This window comes from Stegostoma tigrinum, chromosome 18, assembly GCF_030684315.1.
Source record: "Stegostoma tigrinum isolate sSteTig4 chromosome 18, sSteTig4.hap1, whole genome shotgun sequence".
In the NCBI taxonomy this organism is placed as follows: Eukaryota; Metazoa; Chordata; class Chondrichthyes; order Orectolobiformes; family Stegostomatidae; genus Stegostoma; species Stegostoma tigrinum.
The window spans coordinates 49697662-49715239 of NC_081371.1; the positions used below are offsets into that span (position 1 = coordinate 49697662).

Here is a 17578-nt window from a genome sequence, read left to right on the forward strand (position 1 = left end):
CACTGAGGGCCATTGACCTGTCAGACAGGCACATGTAAAATTGATCCCAGAGGTTAAGGATACTACCGAGAAAGTTGAAGTGTATTTTTGGGATTGTATTGGGCACAGTGCCTGCGCAAACACTGCTACCTATGGGCAGTTCAGGAGGTTTGTCATGTGAGTAATGACAAACAAATGATAAAACTTTGATGTAAGCTACACATTATGAAACTGATGGGATCGGGCACAGCACATGCTTTACACATAGTGCAGTTATGACTCACTGTTAAAGTTAATGCAGAGCACTGTTGGCTTGTCAAGCCAGGATTTCATTGGTCTCATGGGATTTACACACATTGAGCTGGGAGAAGAAGTTCTCCCATAATTCAGGCATTTTCTTAAAGGACCAGCCTGTTAGAAATATACAAGCACAACCACAGGGACTATCATTAGTTGAACATCTAACTCATGACAAACTACCTTAATGTGTTTTACAAGTTGGTAATGAGTGACTGGCAAGAGTTTAGGATATTAAAGAAAGAACTAGCTGTAAATTTAATTTTGGTGAGGGTGCAGTTGGGGTATTGCGTGCTGTTTCAAGTGTTCTGATTCAGAATCCACAGCAGGATACCAGTCGGCTACATGAAGCTGAAGTTAGGAATAGCAAACTCCAGTTAACAGGAGAACCGTGAGAAACTGGAAGTATCCCCGTTATAGCAGTGTAAACTAGATCCATTAAGATGGAATGAATGGCACTTGTTTAGCTTAGGAAACGTGGTCAGCTTGGGTGAGTTGGGCCAAATGGTCTATTTCCATGCTGTTGGAGTTTATGACTCAATGACTGTATGAGAGATGGAGGACAGAAATAATTCTTTTACAAAGCATGTAACTGGTACAATAACCTCAAAACGAAACAAAAAGCAAGGAACTGTGGATACTAGAATTCAGAAACAAAAACAGAAATTGCTGGGAAAATTCTGGCGGCATCTGTGGAGAGAAAGCAGAGTTTGCATTTGGGTGACTGAACTGTAGGTTGGTATACATGCTGAAGATGGGGTGGGGTGAGGAGTAAGCAATAGGGGGGGATGAGAGAACAAAGTTGGGCAGACAATGGAATAGGTAGTGGTCAGCTTTCAAACATGCTCCAGCATTCAATAAGATCGTGACTGTTCTGTTTGTGAATAAATGAATTGGCTTTATTGTCACGTGTAAGTTTATAAGTGGCTATTTGCAGCACTGTCTTTGGCACAAAAGTACCTAAGTACAGCTTCTTCAGTTATAGACTTGATGCAGTGTAACAATGTCACAACACTTGATGCTATCTTAGGTACAGAGTGTACAGGCCACGTTCTGAACTGGCCATTACCTCCATGCTCCACACTGCACCACTGGTGACAGGTTTCCAATTCTGGATTTCCATCTAGCTGCGAGCTCCTCTGACTCCCAAACCTAACAAAAACCTACCCATCTCTGCCTTAAAAATATACAGTGTCTCCACCTCTACCACCTCCTGAGGGAGGGAATTCCACAGTCACACACTCCTCTCACAAAAATAATCCCCCCATCTCTGTCCAGAAAGGGTGACCCCTAAATTTACAGCCATGCTCTCTAATTCTTGCCTGACCTACAAGAGGGAGCATCCTCTCCATGTCCACTTTGTCAAAACTGTTCAGAATCTTACACGCTTCAATCAAGTTGCCTCTCACATTTCTAAACTCTAGTGCAAAAGAAAGATAACAACATGTGGGGCTGGATGAACAAAGCAGGCCAAGCAGCATCTTAGGAGCACGAAAGCTGACATTTCGGGCCTAAACCCTTCATCAGAAAAAAGTGGAAACAAGCCCAGTCTGCCCGACCATTCCTCATGAAATAGCCCACATATTCCAGGTATCACTCCTGTAAATCTCTGCTATAAAGCAGGGACATTCAGCAGTTAATTTGACACGTAAAGCATGGAGTACTGGATCTAACTGCTCACACAAAGAGCTGGCATACACAGAATGGACCAGATCTTTTTCCATTCAAACTCTGATATTGTCAACTGCAACTGGAAGTTTTTTTTGTTTGTTAATGGAATGCGGGCATCGCTGGCTAGATCAACACTTTCTGCCCATCCCTAATTGCCCAGATGGCAGTTAAGAGTCAACCACCTTGCTGTGAGTCTGGAGTCACATGTAGACCAGATCAAATAAGGATGGCAGATTTCCCTCACTAAAGGACGTGAGTGAGCCAGATGGGTTTTTCTGGCAATCGACAATGGATTCATGGTCATCATTAGACATTTAATTCCAGATTATTATTGGATTCAAATTCCACCATCTGCCATGGCGGGATTCAAACCCAGGTCCCCAGAACATCACCTGGGTTTCTGAATTAATAGTCTAGCGATAGCACCACTAGGCCATCACCTACCCTTTGTGTCTCCAGGAAATTTAAAACCATCATGGATTCTCCCAGTGGTGCACCATCAGTGGTGTATCTGCCAGCAGGAGGCAGCTCAATGTGTCTGCATTTGCTGGTTGGCCTGCCAATGGTTTTCCAACTTGTAATTATATGCACTTAGTATTAGAGACTCCCGCTAAATTCGACCTGAAGCGAGGGGCGGCACTGTCCTGTCCACTTTAAGTAGACTTAGCTGAGGTTTGTGGTCCTTTATTATTTTGTGTGCACTTTGTGACTGTACGAGCCAGATTGCCCATTTGTTTCAAAATAGTCACTGACTTATTTATACTAGCCTCAGAGATGGGATGGGGTGATGGCATCTCAACTCGATTTAGAGTCAAGCTTTCAGTTTTAAACATTCACTGTCTTTTCCCTTTAAATCTGCTGGATCCAGCCTTTAGCCTGAACATTCCTGTTGGTTGGATATCTTACAGACACATCAGACAGATATTCCCCTGACCCCATATGGAAGCTACCTATGGGGCCACTTTTAAACTGCCACATCCATCTCCACTGAAACCGACAGTTTTAATTGCTGAAAGCCAGACTGTGGCTCCAGGCTCCACTCTAAATGAACTGAGCGTCTGATCCACTTAACTTCAATCCACTGGGTTTGGTTAATGCAAGCTTCACATTCCCTTCCCCCACATGTTTGGATACGTCTGTTTCGATGTATATCTCTCAATACAACTCCTGATACAGGCAACCCTGGAGCTTGTGAGGACATGCATTTCAGTCCAGGGAGGAATTGTAAGAGCGATCTGTAAAATTTAAATCAGCAATACAGCTTTAAATATTTGCGTACAATTTACAGAATTCTTACTCATTTTGAATGCTCCATCAACATAAAGCCGTGGTATAGCCGAAAAGCAGTTTGTGCCTGCCAGTTTTCTTTTAATTTAACAATTATACTTTTATTTACAAAATTTGCTTCCTTGAAAGGCTTTAACTTATGTTATTTTGAGCCATCTGCCTGTGCCCAAAGTCGGGTACACGGAGCAGTCCCACAGATTCCCAACATTTGCCTGCAGGAGAATTTGACAAAACCGTTCCAAAATAATAGTAGATGTTTTATTAAAATGCAGCTACTGGGAGATGGTAGCACAGTGGGTAATGTTGCAAGACTAGTAACTAGACAAGTAATCCAGATGTAATGGCACTGGCACTAAACTAGTAATCCAGTGATAGCAGTAATGTCGCTAGACTAGTAATCCAGCAGTCTAGGTGAGAAAATAAAAACAAAAAGAAACCCTCTGATTTCACATCCCACTGTGGAAACTGGCAAAACTTAAATACAATTCAGACCCAGTAATGATAACCATAAATAATCATTATTTGTGTTGAAAATCTATCCAGTTCCCCAGTGTCCTAAAGGAAAGGAAATCCACCATCCTTAGATAACACGGCGTGAAGCTGGATGAACACAGCAGGCCAAGCAGCATCAGAGGAGCAGGAATGTTGACGTTTCGGGTCAAGGCCCTTCCTCAGAAATTTCTGAGATGTTCATTTTCATTTCATAAGGTCTTCACTTCTGAAGAAGGGTCTTGGCCCAAAACGTCAACTTTCGTCCTCCTCTGATGCTGCTTGGCCTGCTCTGTTCATCCAGCTCTACACTGTGTTATCTCAGATTTTCCAGCATCGACAGTTCCTACTCTCTCCACCATCATTACCCTGGTCTAGCTCACATATGACTCCAGACCCACAGCAATGTGGCTATCTCCTAGCTGCCCTCAGACATGGTGGAGAAATCCACTCAGTACAAAGGCAATTGGGGATAGACAACAAATATTGACTCTGCCAATATGCTCACATCCCATGAAAGGATACAAAAAAAAGATGAAAAGATTAAAAACTGACATTAAAGTTGAGAATTAATTGGGATTTGTCCATTCTCCTGACTTCAGTGGAAATATACATTCACCTGCCTTTTGTTAATGTTATGTTAGTTGTATTATTAAAATTAGACGCAAACAGTTGGAGGGTATTGATTGACTGAGTACCTTGAGAATAGAAAAGGAGGGACTGCTGGAGTCATCATCTCTCCCCCTCCTGGGCAAAGCCAACAATTTGATTTAAAATATAAATTTCCTTTACAGATTTGACATTTGTGACAGTGCCGCATTAAGGGGTTTTCTCTGATTTGTTCAGTCAAATTTTTAATTGCATCAATATACTATTTCAAAATAGTATAGAGAGAGGCTGCTGAGCACGAGAGGTATAAATATGGAACATTGCATTCTCTAAATACAGGAGCCTTCAAGAAAAGGAATTCAGTTGAGTTTCATACTTCATCAGTTGGGTTGGGATCTACTGTCATTTTCAACTCACATCTCAACTGGAACTGTCAAATTGGATTGCATTTCTCTGTCCTTTCTGCTGCAAACTTCTTTTTAAACAGTTGTCCCCTTTGCTAAAGATAACATATGGCTGACATTGAGGGGAAGAGAGTGGCATGCTACTGGACTAGCTATCTAGAGGCCCAGGCAAATGCTGTTCAGACTGGGGTTCAAATCCTACAATAGCAGCTTGGAGAATTTGAATTCAATGAATACATCTGGAAATTGAAGCTAGTTTTAGTGATCATGATGTCTATTATTAATTGTTTTAAAAACCCATCTGATTCCCTGATGGGGCAGCACAGTGGCTTAGTGGCTAGCACTGCTGCCTTACAGCAGCAAGGACCTGGGTCCCATTCCAGCCTTGATTAACTGTCTGTGTGGAGTTTGTACATTCTCACTATGTCTTTATTGGTTTCTACCTGATGCTTCGCTTTCCTCCCACAGTCCAAAGACATGTGGATTAGGATGGATTGGCCATGCTAAATTGCCCAGAGGGTTCAGGGATGTTCAGGCCTGGTGGATTAGCCATTGGCAATGCAGGGTTACAGGGATAAAGTAGAGAGTGGTTCGGGGGAGGGATGCTCTTTGGAGGATTGGTGCAGACTCAATGGGCTGAAGGGCCTGCATTGACACCGGAGGGATTATAACTTCTCTGTCCTTTCTGGAGGAAATCTGCTGTCCTGGTCTGGCCAATATGTGACTCCAGACCCACAGCAATCTGGCTGGCTCCTAGCTGCCCTCCAGAATGGTCTGACACGTCATTCAGTTTCAAGTGCAACTTGGGAATGAGCAAAAAAATGCAGGACTTGCCAGTGATGCCCACATCTCTTGAAAGAATAAAGACAAATAACTTTTTTTTCTGAGCTGCTATGCGTCAGTCTTCAGACCTTAGGTTCATGCATAGAAGGCTGAGCTCAACTTGAGGGGTTTCCCCCACTTAATGAAGATATCTTTCTGTGCTATTTTAAAATCATTAACATAATTTAAATAGTGTGCACTAGCTATTGTATGGAAAATAGCTCTCTCCTTCTCCATTCTCAATGCTCCTGGTATTTACCTTTTGCCACGGAGGCTCATAAGATCAAACAACATTTGACACTGAGCATCATGTCAGCTTATTATGACAGGCCCTGTTGAAAGTGTGAGCGTTGAGCAATTGAGCAGCATAGTGATGGATGAAAGGCTGACAGCACTCCAGGTAGAGAAGGCCCATCCTAGATTGCTGAGCGAGGTAGGGGAGCAAATCAGAGAGCAGTTGACTGGAATTTTCCTCCCTGAACACAGGATTTGGACTGAGGGCCTGGAAGATTGAAAACATGACACCATTGTTCGAGACAGGGCAAATGTTAATCCAGGAATCTACAGAGCTGTCAGCTTGATATCAATAGTGGGAAAACTGTTGGAGGCTGCAATATGGGGAAAAATAAATTGAGAAAAATAGTTTGATACTAGATAATCAACATGGCTTTGTTAAAGCCAGATCATGTCTGATAAATTTAATGGAATTCTTTGTTGAGGTGACACAGGCAGTGGATGTGGGAGTGCTGTGGATCTTGTATATTTGGACTTTCCGAAAGCATTTGATCTGGTGCAACATGGCAGGTTGGTTAGCAAATAGAAATGTTTGGGATCGATGGATCCTTGGCAGTATGGATTAGAGATTGGCGAAAGAAGGTAGGAAACAGAGGGTAGGTTTGGATGGGAATTTCTCAGATTGGTGACGAGTTGAAAGCAATGTTCCCCAGGGATCACTATTGATTTCCTTTTCTGATTTATGTGAACAATTTGGAGATGGGTTTTGAAGGCAAGATCTCCAAATTTGCAGATGATATTGAGCTAGGGAGTATAGTGAATTGTGAGGAAAATGCTTAGCAAGTTCAGAGGAACCTTGACAAATTAGCCAAATGAGGCAGACACCTGGAAGATGAATTTCAATGCAGAGAAATGTGAGGTAATGTACTTAAAAGAAACACAGACAATATACGCTGAATGGTACATTTTTGAGGGCAATGCAGGATCAAGGGCATAATTCTCTGAAGGTGGCCAGGCAAATTGAAGGCATTGTTAAGAAATCTATAGGGTCCTTAGGTTTATAAATAGAGGCAAAGTGTATAAAAGTAAGGAAGCAATGCTACACTTCTACAAATCATCTGTCAGATCACATTTGGAGTATTGTATTCAGCTGAGGGCATCTTATTTAAGGAAGGACATTAAAGCTCTGGAGAAAGATCAAAGGAGATTTACCAGAATGAAACCAGGAGTGACGGATTTTAGATACAAGGAAAGACTAGAGAATCTGGGTTTATTCTCCTTGAAGTTATGAAAAGTCAGAGTTGACCTTATTGAGGTTTTCAAAATTATGAACAATCTTGAAAGGTTAAAGAAGGATATTCTGTTTCCATTAGTATGTTGGTAACTAGGGATCACAATTTCAAGATTGACAGCAAGAGAGCTAGGAGTGAGAAGGAGAAACCTCTTAACTAAGAGAGTGGTCAGAATTTGGACTGTGCTGCCTGTGAGAGTGGTGAAGGTGGAAGTTTCAAAAGAGAGCTGGACATATATTTGAAAATTATGAATTTAGAGGGCTACAGAGATAGAGCTGGAGAACAGGACTGGCTGGGTAGCTTTTTCAGGAGCCAGCACAGACACGGTGGGCGAAATAGCCTCCTCCTATATGACAAAATTCCATTTTTCTAGATGAAAAGAGGCTTTTTCAAAGACAAAAGTTTTAATGAGCATCTTAAAGGAGGAAAGAGAGATAGGAGGACAGAGATGTTTGTAGGAGAAAATCCAGAGTGTAGGGTTCAGACAGCTGAAAGCACAGAGCCAGTTTAGAGCGAAGGAAATACAAGGCCAATAGAGAGTCAGAATTGGAGGAGTGGGAATCAGCTAGCACTGTTCCTATTCTCAATTGGCTAACCAGTGGAAATGATTATGCAACATTTCTTTTCTCAAACATTTCAAAATTCAAAACTTTCCCTTTGATTTGTTTGAGCGTGGCATAGGTCAGAATATGACCCCTGTACTGTTATGGAAATGTGAGGCAGCTTCGGTTAGTGTCAACCAAGAAATTCCCCTAAGTGTGTTGGCTTTTTCTTCTTTAGCTTTCTTTTGCATACAAACAGCTCTCTCGATTAATGATAGAATGAAGGATCTGCAGACACCAAAACTGTTACTGTTGTGCTTCCTTTTTGTAATGGCTGAATATTTTTGGTTTTTTATTGAAATTGAACTTATTCCAAATCAAACACTGGTAAATAGTTAACATCTGGGAATCTCTTCATGTCAGAACTGAATGGTTTGCTCGATGTTAACAAGTGTCCACATAATTCTTTTGCATTATTTCATGGGATGTGGACATTACTGGCAAGTCTAATATCTTTTCACCCACCTCAAACTGCCCTTGACATTGGATTGTTTACTTAGGCCATTTCAAAGGCCAGTTAATAGTTGCATGTCACATGTAGGCTGACCATGTACGGATAGCAGATTTCCCTTCTCTGCAGGGTGTTAGATAGATTTTTACAAAAATTAACACTGGTTGTTATTTGGCTAGCTTTTAATTCCAGACTTTACAGAATTCAATTTCTGTCACCCACCATCGTGGAACCCATGTTGCCAGAACATCAGCTTGGGAATTCTGGATTTCTAGCCTAGAGATGATACCATTAAACCACCATCTCCCCCTGTTCTACTTGATTGTAGATCATTTGAGATAATCAAATCTAAACAAACTGAAGTTCTATTCTCTGGGAAAGAGAAGATAAACTTTTAAAATTCTGAAGGGGGTTGTTGACTGGGCTGACATGGAGAAAGTCTTTTCTCTCATACTAGAGTGCAAAGCTAGTAGCCATAAATGTGAGATACTTTTCAATAGAATTGAAATGTTATGCTAAAACTTTGTTGAACTGTGGTTCAATTGTACTTATTTACAGTAGTGTGCAGTAAGGGTGAAGGGAAGGTTTTGAATTTCAGAACGTTTGAGAGAGTAACAGTTGCACAATTATTTCAGTTGAGTAGCCAATCATAGAATCCCCATGCAGGCCATTTGACCCATATCGACCCTCCAAACATCACCCATCCAGATCCACCCCTCTGCCCTATCCCTATAACACTGCATTTCCCATTGCTCACCCACCTAGCCTGAACATTCCTGGGCACTATGAGCAAGGTAGCACAGCCAGGCCACCTAGCCTGTACATCTTTGGACTGTGAGAGGACACCGGAGCATGAGGAGGTAACCCATGCAGACACAGAGAGAATGTGCAAGCTCCACACAGTCACCCGAGGGTGGTATCAAAAGTCCTTGGTGCTGTGAGGCAGCAGTACTAATCACTGAGCCACTGTTCTGCCCCACAAATGGGAGTAGTAATATTACAAAAAGTAATTAGAGGCAGGAAAGTGTGGGTAGGATTTACATAACTGATTCCAGAAAGCTGTGGATACACACGTTTGGAGGGGAATTACGAGGCTAGGTTTCTTTTCTTTGGAAAAATGGTGACTATGGCATGACCTAATAGAGGTCTTTAAGGTAATGAAAAGTTTTGATAAACTGGATAAGAGATGACGTGCATCAGGCCCATTGGAAGTCCCAGTGCTCTGAAATCTGTAAAGATTCCCGAGAAAAACCGATTTTCCAGTGGGCCATTTCCAAGACCTTCCAAAAATGTTTCTGACCACAAGCTAGGGACTGAGACTTCCAACAGTTCTGACTTAGTTAGTAGAATATTTCTGTTACTCAAGAAATGCTCGTCAGAAAAATCTTAGCCTAACATCTAGAATTGAGCTCCCAGCCTACTACCCTGACCCCATACACCTACAATCCCACCTCCAACCCAATTTGAAGTACCTATCTCAACCACAGTACCCTACTATAATACCATCTTGTCCATTCAGCTCCCCACTACCTGACTGCTTCCCCCAACCTGACCAGACCAATCCCTGACTCACCAATAACTCCACCCATCCCACATATCTACAATATTTTCATGCCTGAATGGGCTTCTGTGACCCATCCTTATCACTGTCTGCCACTCTGCCAACCCAATTGAACTACCTCTCCCATTCACAATTAACCCTTTTCTCTCTTCCATGACTGGACCTGACTAGTTCCTGACCCACCTGCCAACCTACCTACCTATCACCTTAGCCTGCCCACTTAGCTCACCCAATGAACCCATTCACTTATTCCTCCGCTCACCCATTCACTAGCATTCATATTGGACAATTAAACTGATCATAACCAGTGCCATAGAAAGGAGAGATAATGGGAACTGCAGATGCTAGAGATTCCAAGATAATAAAATGTGAGGCTGGATGAACACAGCAGGCCAAGCAGCTTGTCTTTCCCTGACTCTGTGAGACTATGGTGGAGTTTTTCATGTGGACCATTCATTTCTAAAGACGTCTTCCAAGATTAGGGGATGACAGTGATTTCCATTGCTTGTAAGATCTGATCAAGTACATCCTCATGTGGGGAAGATCATAGTCAGAGGCCATCATACCAGCTAAGTCATCAATAAATCCAAGTGGGAACTCAGAAGAAGTATTTTTATCCAAACAGTGTGGTGAGAATGTGGAACTCTCTACACAGGGATTGTTTGAAGTGAATGATACAGATGCATTTAGGAGGAAGTTGGATAAAGATTTGAAAGTGGAGGAAATCGATGGGTACAGTTTAATTCACCATAAAACCAGCATGGACTGGTTGGATCAAATGGTTTCCATGGTGTACTGTGGAAATGCAGTGAGCAATTCAGGTGGAACTTTCCTACTCAAACTGTGATCAACTACCATGAGGAGTAGTTCAGGTGAATTTGATGTGTTGATTTAAAGGGAAGTCAATTAATTGCACAAAAGTGAAAGAAGTAGAAAGATATGTCGAGCTTTATGTGGGGAAGAAGCACTGACATTATTTTCTGATTCATTCTTGTGATGTGGACATCACTGCTAAGTCTAACATTTAGTGCCATTTTGAATTGTCCCTGATCCTAATGGCTTGTTTGGGCACAGCCATGTTGTTCTAAAGACCGGTTTCTGTGCGGTAAGATTCGTTTTGTGCCTTCAAATGAACTACATGTGTTTCTCAGTAATCTATTCAACCTCCAATCCTGGGGCTATGTCATCAGGGCATCTGTATAACATTAAGTGAATTATACGTTGCCATAAGAGGAGCAATTTGCATTGGGACATGAGCTTTGCCTGCTTTAAGCTGCTGAGAAAAAAGGAAAAGTGGGGGCTGGGAAGAGATGCTGATCTGGTTCTGCAGCTAAACAATTTTTAAAAAATAAATATATACTAGGCAAAAATGAGAGCAGTCACATGGCAGGTCTCAAATATTCGCTCCCAGCTCTGTGTATCAGCACGTTACAAAGGAGCTGATAACGTGAGCGTTAGCAGCGTCTGCTTGCTTGCAGCTGAAATAAATCAACCCATTCCAGTGACGTGTATCCTGAAATCAGATGTGGAGAAAATTGAAGCTGCAGAATTAGATTGCCTGAGGCTGTAATTTATTCCTTTGCCTAGTCTCGCCTTTCACATTGCTGAATAAATACTGATGTCCTTCCACTACTCAGGCTCTGAATTTTCTGTAACTGAATGGCATTGTTTTGGTGTAACAGCAACTCTTCCAGTTGATTTTTACATTAAAATATCAGTCCGTGCCAAACCTGTTGAAATGCCCTGATGCTCCTTGACATAGTCAACCCTTTTATGTTGCCAATGCACTTTTGGGGATGTTGACTTATGAGTGAGATGTTCAGTAGAGGCCCCACCTGCCCCATGGTGGCTCAGTCGTTAGCACTCCTGCCTCACAGGGACCCAGGTTCGATTCCACCCTTGGGCAACTGTCTGTGTGCAGTTTGCACATTCTCCCCATGTCTCTGTGGGTTTCCTCTGGGTGCTCGGGTTTCCTCCCTATAGCCCAAAGATGTGCAGGTTAGGTGGATTGGCCATGCCAGAGTGCCCGCAGTGTTCAGGGATGTGTCGGTTATAGGAGGGGATGGGTCTGGATGGGATGCTCTGTGGGTCATTGTGGGCTTGCTGGACTGAAGGGCCTGTTTCCATGCTGCAGGGATTCTATGATTCACTTTGGTGGATGGAAGTGATTTCATGATAATGCTTCAAGAAAGAGCAGGAGGGCTTTCCTCCATAGTTTCTTAGCTGACACTGATCCCTCATTCAAAAGCATGAAGGAGAAGGCCGAGATATCTGGTCTAAATCATATCACTTACCATAAGATATAGGAGCAGAATTAGCCTATTTGGCTTATCAAGTCTGCGCCACCATTCAATCATAATTTGTGGGAGCTGGCTCCACATAAATTGTCAGACACGGTTCCTGCATTCCTGAATACAGTTGGGGCAGTCGAGAGGGCATTGGATAATTATTTAAATAAAAGTAATGTGCAGGATTATGGGAAAGTGGGACTGAGCACCAAAGGAGACAGTATAGACATTATGAGTCAAATGACCCTCTTCCGCACTTTAACAATTCTGTGATTACAAAGGTGTCTGCATTTCAAAACAACGAATCATTTTGCGTCAGCCTGGACTAAAATCTTTAATCACCAATTGTCTCTCTGAGGCAAAAGAGCTACCACTTGAGCTGATGCCAGTCTGAAAAACGAGGTGCGGACACCCAAAAGTGACTTCTTTCAACTTTTCTCCTAAAACAGGTCTAACCACAGTGCCCAAGGACATCCCCAAAGACACTACACTGCTTGACCTACAGAACAACAGGATCACAGAGATAAAAGAAAATGACTTCAAGAATCTAAGAAACCTTAATGTAAGCTACCTTTCACAAGTGTTTTACAACTTTGACTTCTGAGGTGGTCACTCATGTACAGAATTGCCTCATGACCAGCAGCAGTGTCAGCGGCTTGTCTCAGTGCAGTCACTCTCCTAAGATATGAGAGGGCCGCTACTTTGGGTATTTTTCAGTCTCCGCGCTCCTCCCCCCAGGGCCATCTGATGTTGAGCGAGGGGAGAGGGCTAGGCTGGAGGGACAGCTCGAACGGCCTGACCACAATGGAGTTGATGGGCCCAAGCACAATGTGGGTGTTCAATCCCTCTCTCCTGGAGCTGTGCTTTGATGTTTTATTATTCTCCTTGTGCTTGAGGCCTTTGTTCATCAATAGGCAGGACAGACTGGAATGCTTTGAGAACAAAGGGATCAACATGAAAACTGTTCAGTTTTATTTTTAAACTAATTTTTGTCATTAATTAGAGCTCTAATTTGTGCCGAGCTAAACACGACAGATAAGCGCTCTGAGATATTAGGAACTGCCAATGCTGGAATCTGAGATAACAGGGTGTTGAGCTGGATGAATACAGCAGGCCAAGCAGCATCAGAAGAGCAGAAAAACTGATGTTTTGGGTCTGGACCCTCTTCAGAAGTGCTCTTGTGTCTTTATTGATTAGTCAAACGGGACCCAGCTTGTCTTTATAAAGGACGGCTCGCCTTGCAGCCCCTCTTTATTTCATCATATCATGTTCAATGGTACGGTGGTTATGTTACAGAAATGTGGAGATCCCAATCAGTTCATTCAAATTCTATTACAGTTGTGTGGAAGTTTTAAAGGAGGTTTACAAAACGCTGGCAGAAATAACACTGACCCATGAAGCTGAAATCTGTTGTTCATAAAAACTTTGATTGTCCATATCCTTCACTGAAGGGTGTTTGACCAGTCAATTTGTTCAAGGGACTTGGGAGCTACAAGCCAAGCTAGAAGGCTGCAGTGCCCAATGAGCCTGCCCTACCATTCAATGCTGTCATGGCTGATCGAACACTTCAATGTCCTTTACCCACACTATCCCCATAAACCTTTATGAAACTGGTAATCAGCAATCTATCAATCTCTACCATAAACAAACACAAAGACTGAGCTTCCGAAGATCTCTGAAGCAGATCATTCCAGAATTTCACAACCTCAGAGTAAACAAAAATTCTCCTCAAGTCAGATCCAGGTGAGATATTCCCCTTATTTTGAAAAGGTGCTCCCTGGTTCTGGATTCCTCAACCAAGTGAAACATCTTATCTGCATCTACCCTGCCTGACCTTTTAATTATCTTGTAAGCTTCAGTTAGATTTTATCTCATTTTTCAAAACTCTAGAGAATATGAATCCACTTTGCCCAATCTCACTTCATAGGCCAGGCCTGCCATCCCTGGAACAAATCCCTGAATAACTTTCCTGAGATAAGGAGACACAAGGTAGTGTGGTCTAACCAAACACATTGGCCGGACCATCATTTCTTGCCCATCCTTAATTGCCCTTGCACTAAGTGGCTTGCTGGGCCATTCCTGGGGACAGTTAGAAGTCAACCCCACTACTGTGAGTCTGCAATCACATGTAGCCCACACTGGGTAAGGATGGCAGATTTTCTTCCCAAATTAATAGCTGTCAGACTTACCATTTCAGGGACAAGCTTGATTTTTAAAAGTGAATTTCAAGCTCACCAGCTGGTAGAATTTGAACCACCTTCCCAGAGCATTAGCCTGGGCCATCTGGATTACCCAGTCCAAAAGGTTACCACTGGGTTCGCGTCTCCTGTTATGCAAAGTATAGGCCCCCTCCAGCCTCCTGAGATTTCCCATTGATGGCAATGGGGTGGAATATTTAGTCTGGTGTGTGATGGGGGGGTGGGGAGCAAGCCAATTCACAATCAGCTGTTTTACACCCCCGACTGTTGTTTTTTACACCTCCCAAATCTTTCTAACTAGCTCCACTCAGCCTCTGCTGACAAACGCAGAACAATAAGGCAGCAAGACATTCTCAAGCAGAGCCCGCAGCATGAGTCACTAAGCCAGGAATTTCTCTTTCCCTGCTGGCTTCCTGTCCTCTTGAGCACAGGGTGACCTTCTCCAATCAATAGAATTTCTGGGCTGACCGTCAGTTCTTGTGCGAGCCACCATCCTCTCGTTTAGATATAGAAATGTGTGATAGGATGAGTCAAATAACTGGTACAGGCAGAATTGGCTAGATGACCTTCTTGTGCAGTAAAATTGTATGAAATCCTGTGTAAGGTAAAGGATTGTCTGACATGGCTCACAAGACACAATACCACATCCCCCCACCCATCCCACAACAAAACCCATCCCACCAACCAAAGACTCCTCCTCTCTTCTGGCCTGACTACCTCAGTCCACAAACCCAATGCACTCCTGTTGTTGGACATGTCTCCAGTCTAGGCTCACGTTGGAGCCCTCAACCGCAGTACTGTCAGTGGCCAGCACACTCAGTTGTGCTGCCAACACTGCACAGCTCCAGGTCTCTGATTAGTTGGCAGCTCTCTTAGGTAGGAATTTCTCTTTCTGAGGACGGGAGTCCCACCTCCAGCCGAGTATCAACCAATTGGCTGTTAAATTTGTGCTACAAAATGCCAGGCAATGATCACTTCCATCAAGAAAGAATCTACCCATCATCCCTTGGCACTCAATGGTGTTACTATCAATGAATCCCCCACTATCATCACCCTGGGGGTTACCATGGATCAGAAGCTGTTTTGAGCTGACCATATCAATACTGTGGCTACAAGACCAGGTCAGAGGCTTGGAAACTTGCTGGGAGTAACTCACTTCCTTTCTCCCCAAAGCACAAATCTAGAATGTGATGGGATATTCCCCTCTTGCCTGGATGGGTGCAGCTCCAACAAAACTCAAGAAGCTTGATACTATCCAGAATAAAGCAGCCCATTTGAAAGGCACCACATCCACAACATTCAGTTCCTCCACCACCGTGCTCAGTAACATGCAGATTTACTGCAGAAACTTACCGAGGCTCCTTAGAGACAACCTTCCAAACCCATGACCATCCAAAAAGACAAGGCCAATCAATACATGGGAACACCACTACCTTCAAGTTCCCCTCCAAGTCACTCACTACCTTGACTTGGAAAGTGATGTGACTGGGTGCGATTCAAGCCTTGGTAACTATCGGTGTGGAGTTTGCACATTCACCCCGTGTCTGGGTAAGTTTCCTCCGGGTGCTCCGGTTTCCTCCCACAGTCCAAAGATGTGTAGGCTAGTTGGATTGGCCATGCTAAATTGCCCAGAGTGCCCAAGGATGTTTAGGTTAGGTGGGTTCAACAAGGGATGCGCAACGATAGGGGAATGGGTCTGAGTGGGATGCTTGTCGGAGGGGCGGTGTGGACTTGTTGGGCCAAATGGCCTGTTTCCACACCGTAGGGATTCTATGATTCTATGTTGCCACTTATCTTTAAGTTGAAATATTTTCTGGCATCACTTTCCCAACTCCAGGCTCTTGTCAAGTCACTGCCAGCACATTTATACCGTGCTACTGGTGCAAATGGTCTGCAGAATCCATCAGGAATTGGCCCTGAGGAATGACGATAATCAGAATGGACACAAATTCACATCTGCTTGATGTGAGAACCTCTTCTACTTCCAGCCACCTGCAAATCAGCAAAGCCATTAGGAGACAATACCAAATGTGTTGAATTCCTTTGGTGTTTGGAAGAATGAGAGGTGATCTGATTGAAAAGGATGAAATCTCTACAAGCTGAGAGGCTGGATTGAGATGTTAAAGTTCGGCATTTAAAGATCCTGAGTAAAGAGTCTATCACTGACGAAGGGAAATTGCTTCACTCAGAGGTTTTCAAATTGTTTGGAATTCTGTATCTGTGAGAGCTGTGAATGCTCCCTGATTGAATGTATTCAAGGCAAAGGGGGAGAGATTTTTTGGGTCCGAAGGTATGTTGGGAACTGATCAGAATACAGAGTTGAGGTAGAAGGCAAATGAAAATCATTGGCGCAGCAGATTTGAGAGGAATTCCAAAATAGGATCCAATTTATCTCACAGCGTCATAGAGAAATTACAGCACAGAAAGAGGTCCTTCAGACTATCATGTCTGCACTGGTTATCAAGCATCTATCTATTCTAATCCCATTTTCAAGCGCTTAGCCTTTTGCTATGATGTTTCAAGTGCTCATCTAAACCCATCTTGAATTTGATGAGGGATCCTACCTCCACTTAGGCAGTGAGTTCCACATAGTCACCATCCTCTGTGTGAAAACCTTTTTCCTCAAATTGCCTCCATCTTTTCCATGTTTTTCACACAGAGGGTGCTGTGTGTCTGGAATGAGCTGGAAGTGGCGGAGGTTGGGACAAATACAACATTTAAAGGACATCTGGACATGAATATGAAGGATTTAGATCGATGTGTGCCAAATGCTGGAAAATGGGACTAGATTTATTTAGGATATCTGGTTGGCATGAATGAAATGGACCTATGATTCCAATTATGTGTCAATTTTGTCTCAATTGATACCACTCCGATTCAGAAGTTTGCGGCTTGACTCCCACTCCAGGATGTAAGTCCACAGTTTAAACCTCGTGCCCCTGCATAGTACTGAGTCTCTGCTGCACTGCCAGAGATGCTGTCTCTCTCTCTCATATAAACTGTTAAATCAAGCTCTCCTCAGTTGCTCAGGTAAATCTAAAAGATCCCATGGCTGTTCAATCCAAGAAAGAGTGGAGGAGTTATCTCTGGGTGTCCTGACTAATTTTATCCTTCAATCAATTTCAGTAGAATTATTGGTCATTGTCACATTGCTGTTTGTGAAAGCTTTCTGTGTGCACATTAGCTGCTGCCATTCCTAAATTACAACAGTGATTGTGCCTCAAAAATACTACAGAGTCTCTAACATTCTTCGAGATATCTCATAAAGGGTACAGTATAAATATAGATGTTCCTTTTTAGGCCAATTATACATGAACAAAATAAGAGCCACGGAAAATATATTGAAAGCTGTTGATTATAATCTCAGGCAAGGACACAACCTAAAAACAACTTA

General features: G+C 43.0%; 1 protein-coding gene across 2 annotated transcripts in view; it reads left to right on the plus strand.

Moving 5' to 3' along the window:
* Positions 1-17578, plus strand: part of dcn (decorin) — a 65238-nt gene that overhangs the window by 28524 nt on the left and 19136 nt on the right. For both annotated transcript variants that reach the window (XM_048548678.2, XM_048548679.2), the window contains exon 3: positions 12436-12548. In XM_048548678.2, coding sequence (XP_048404635.2) covers positions 12436-12548 — 113 coding nt within the window. The remainder of the gene's footprint in view (positions 1-12435; positions 12549-17578) is intronic.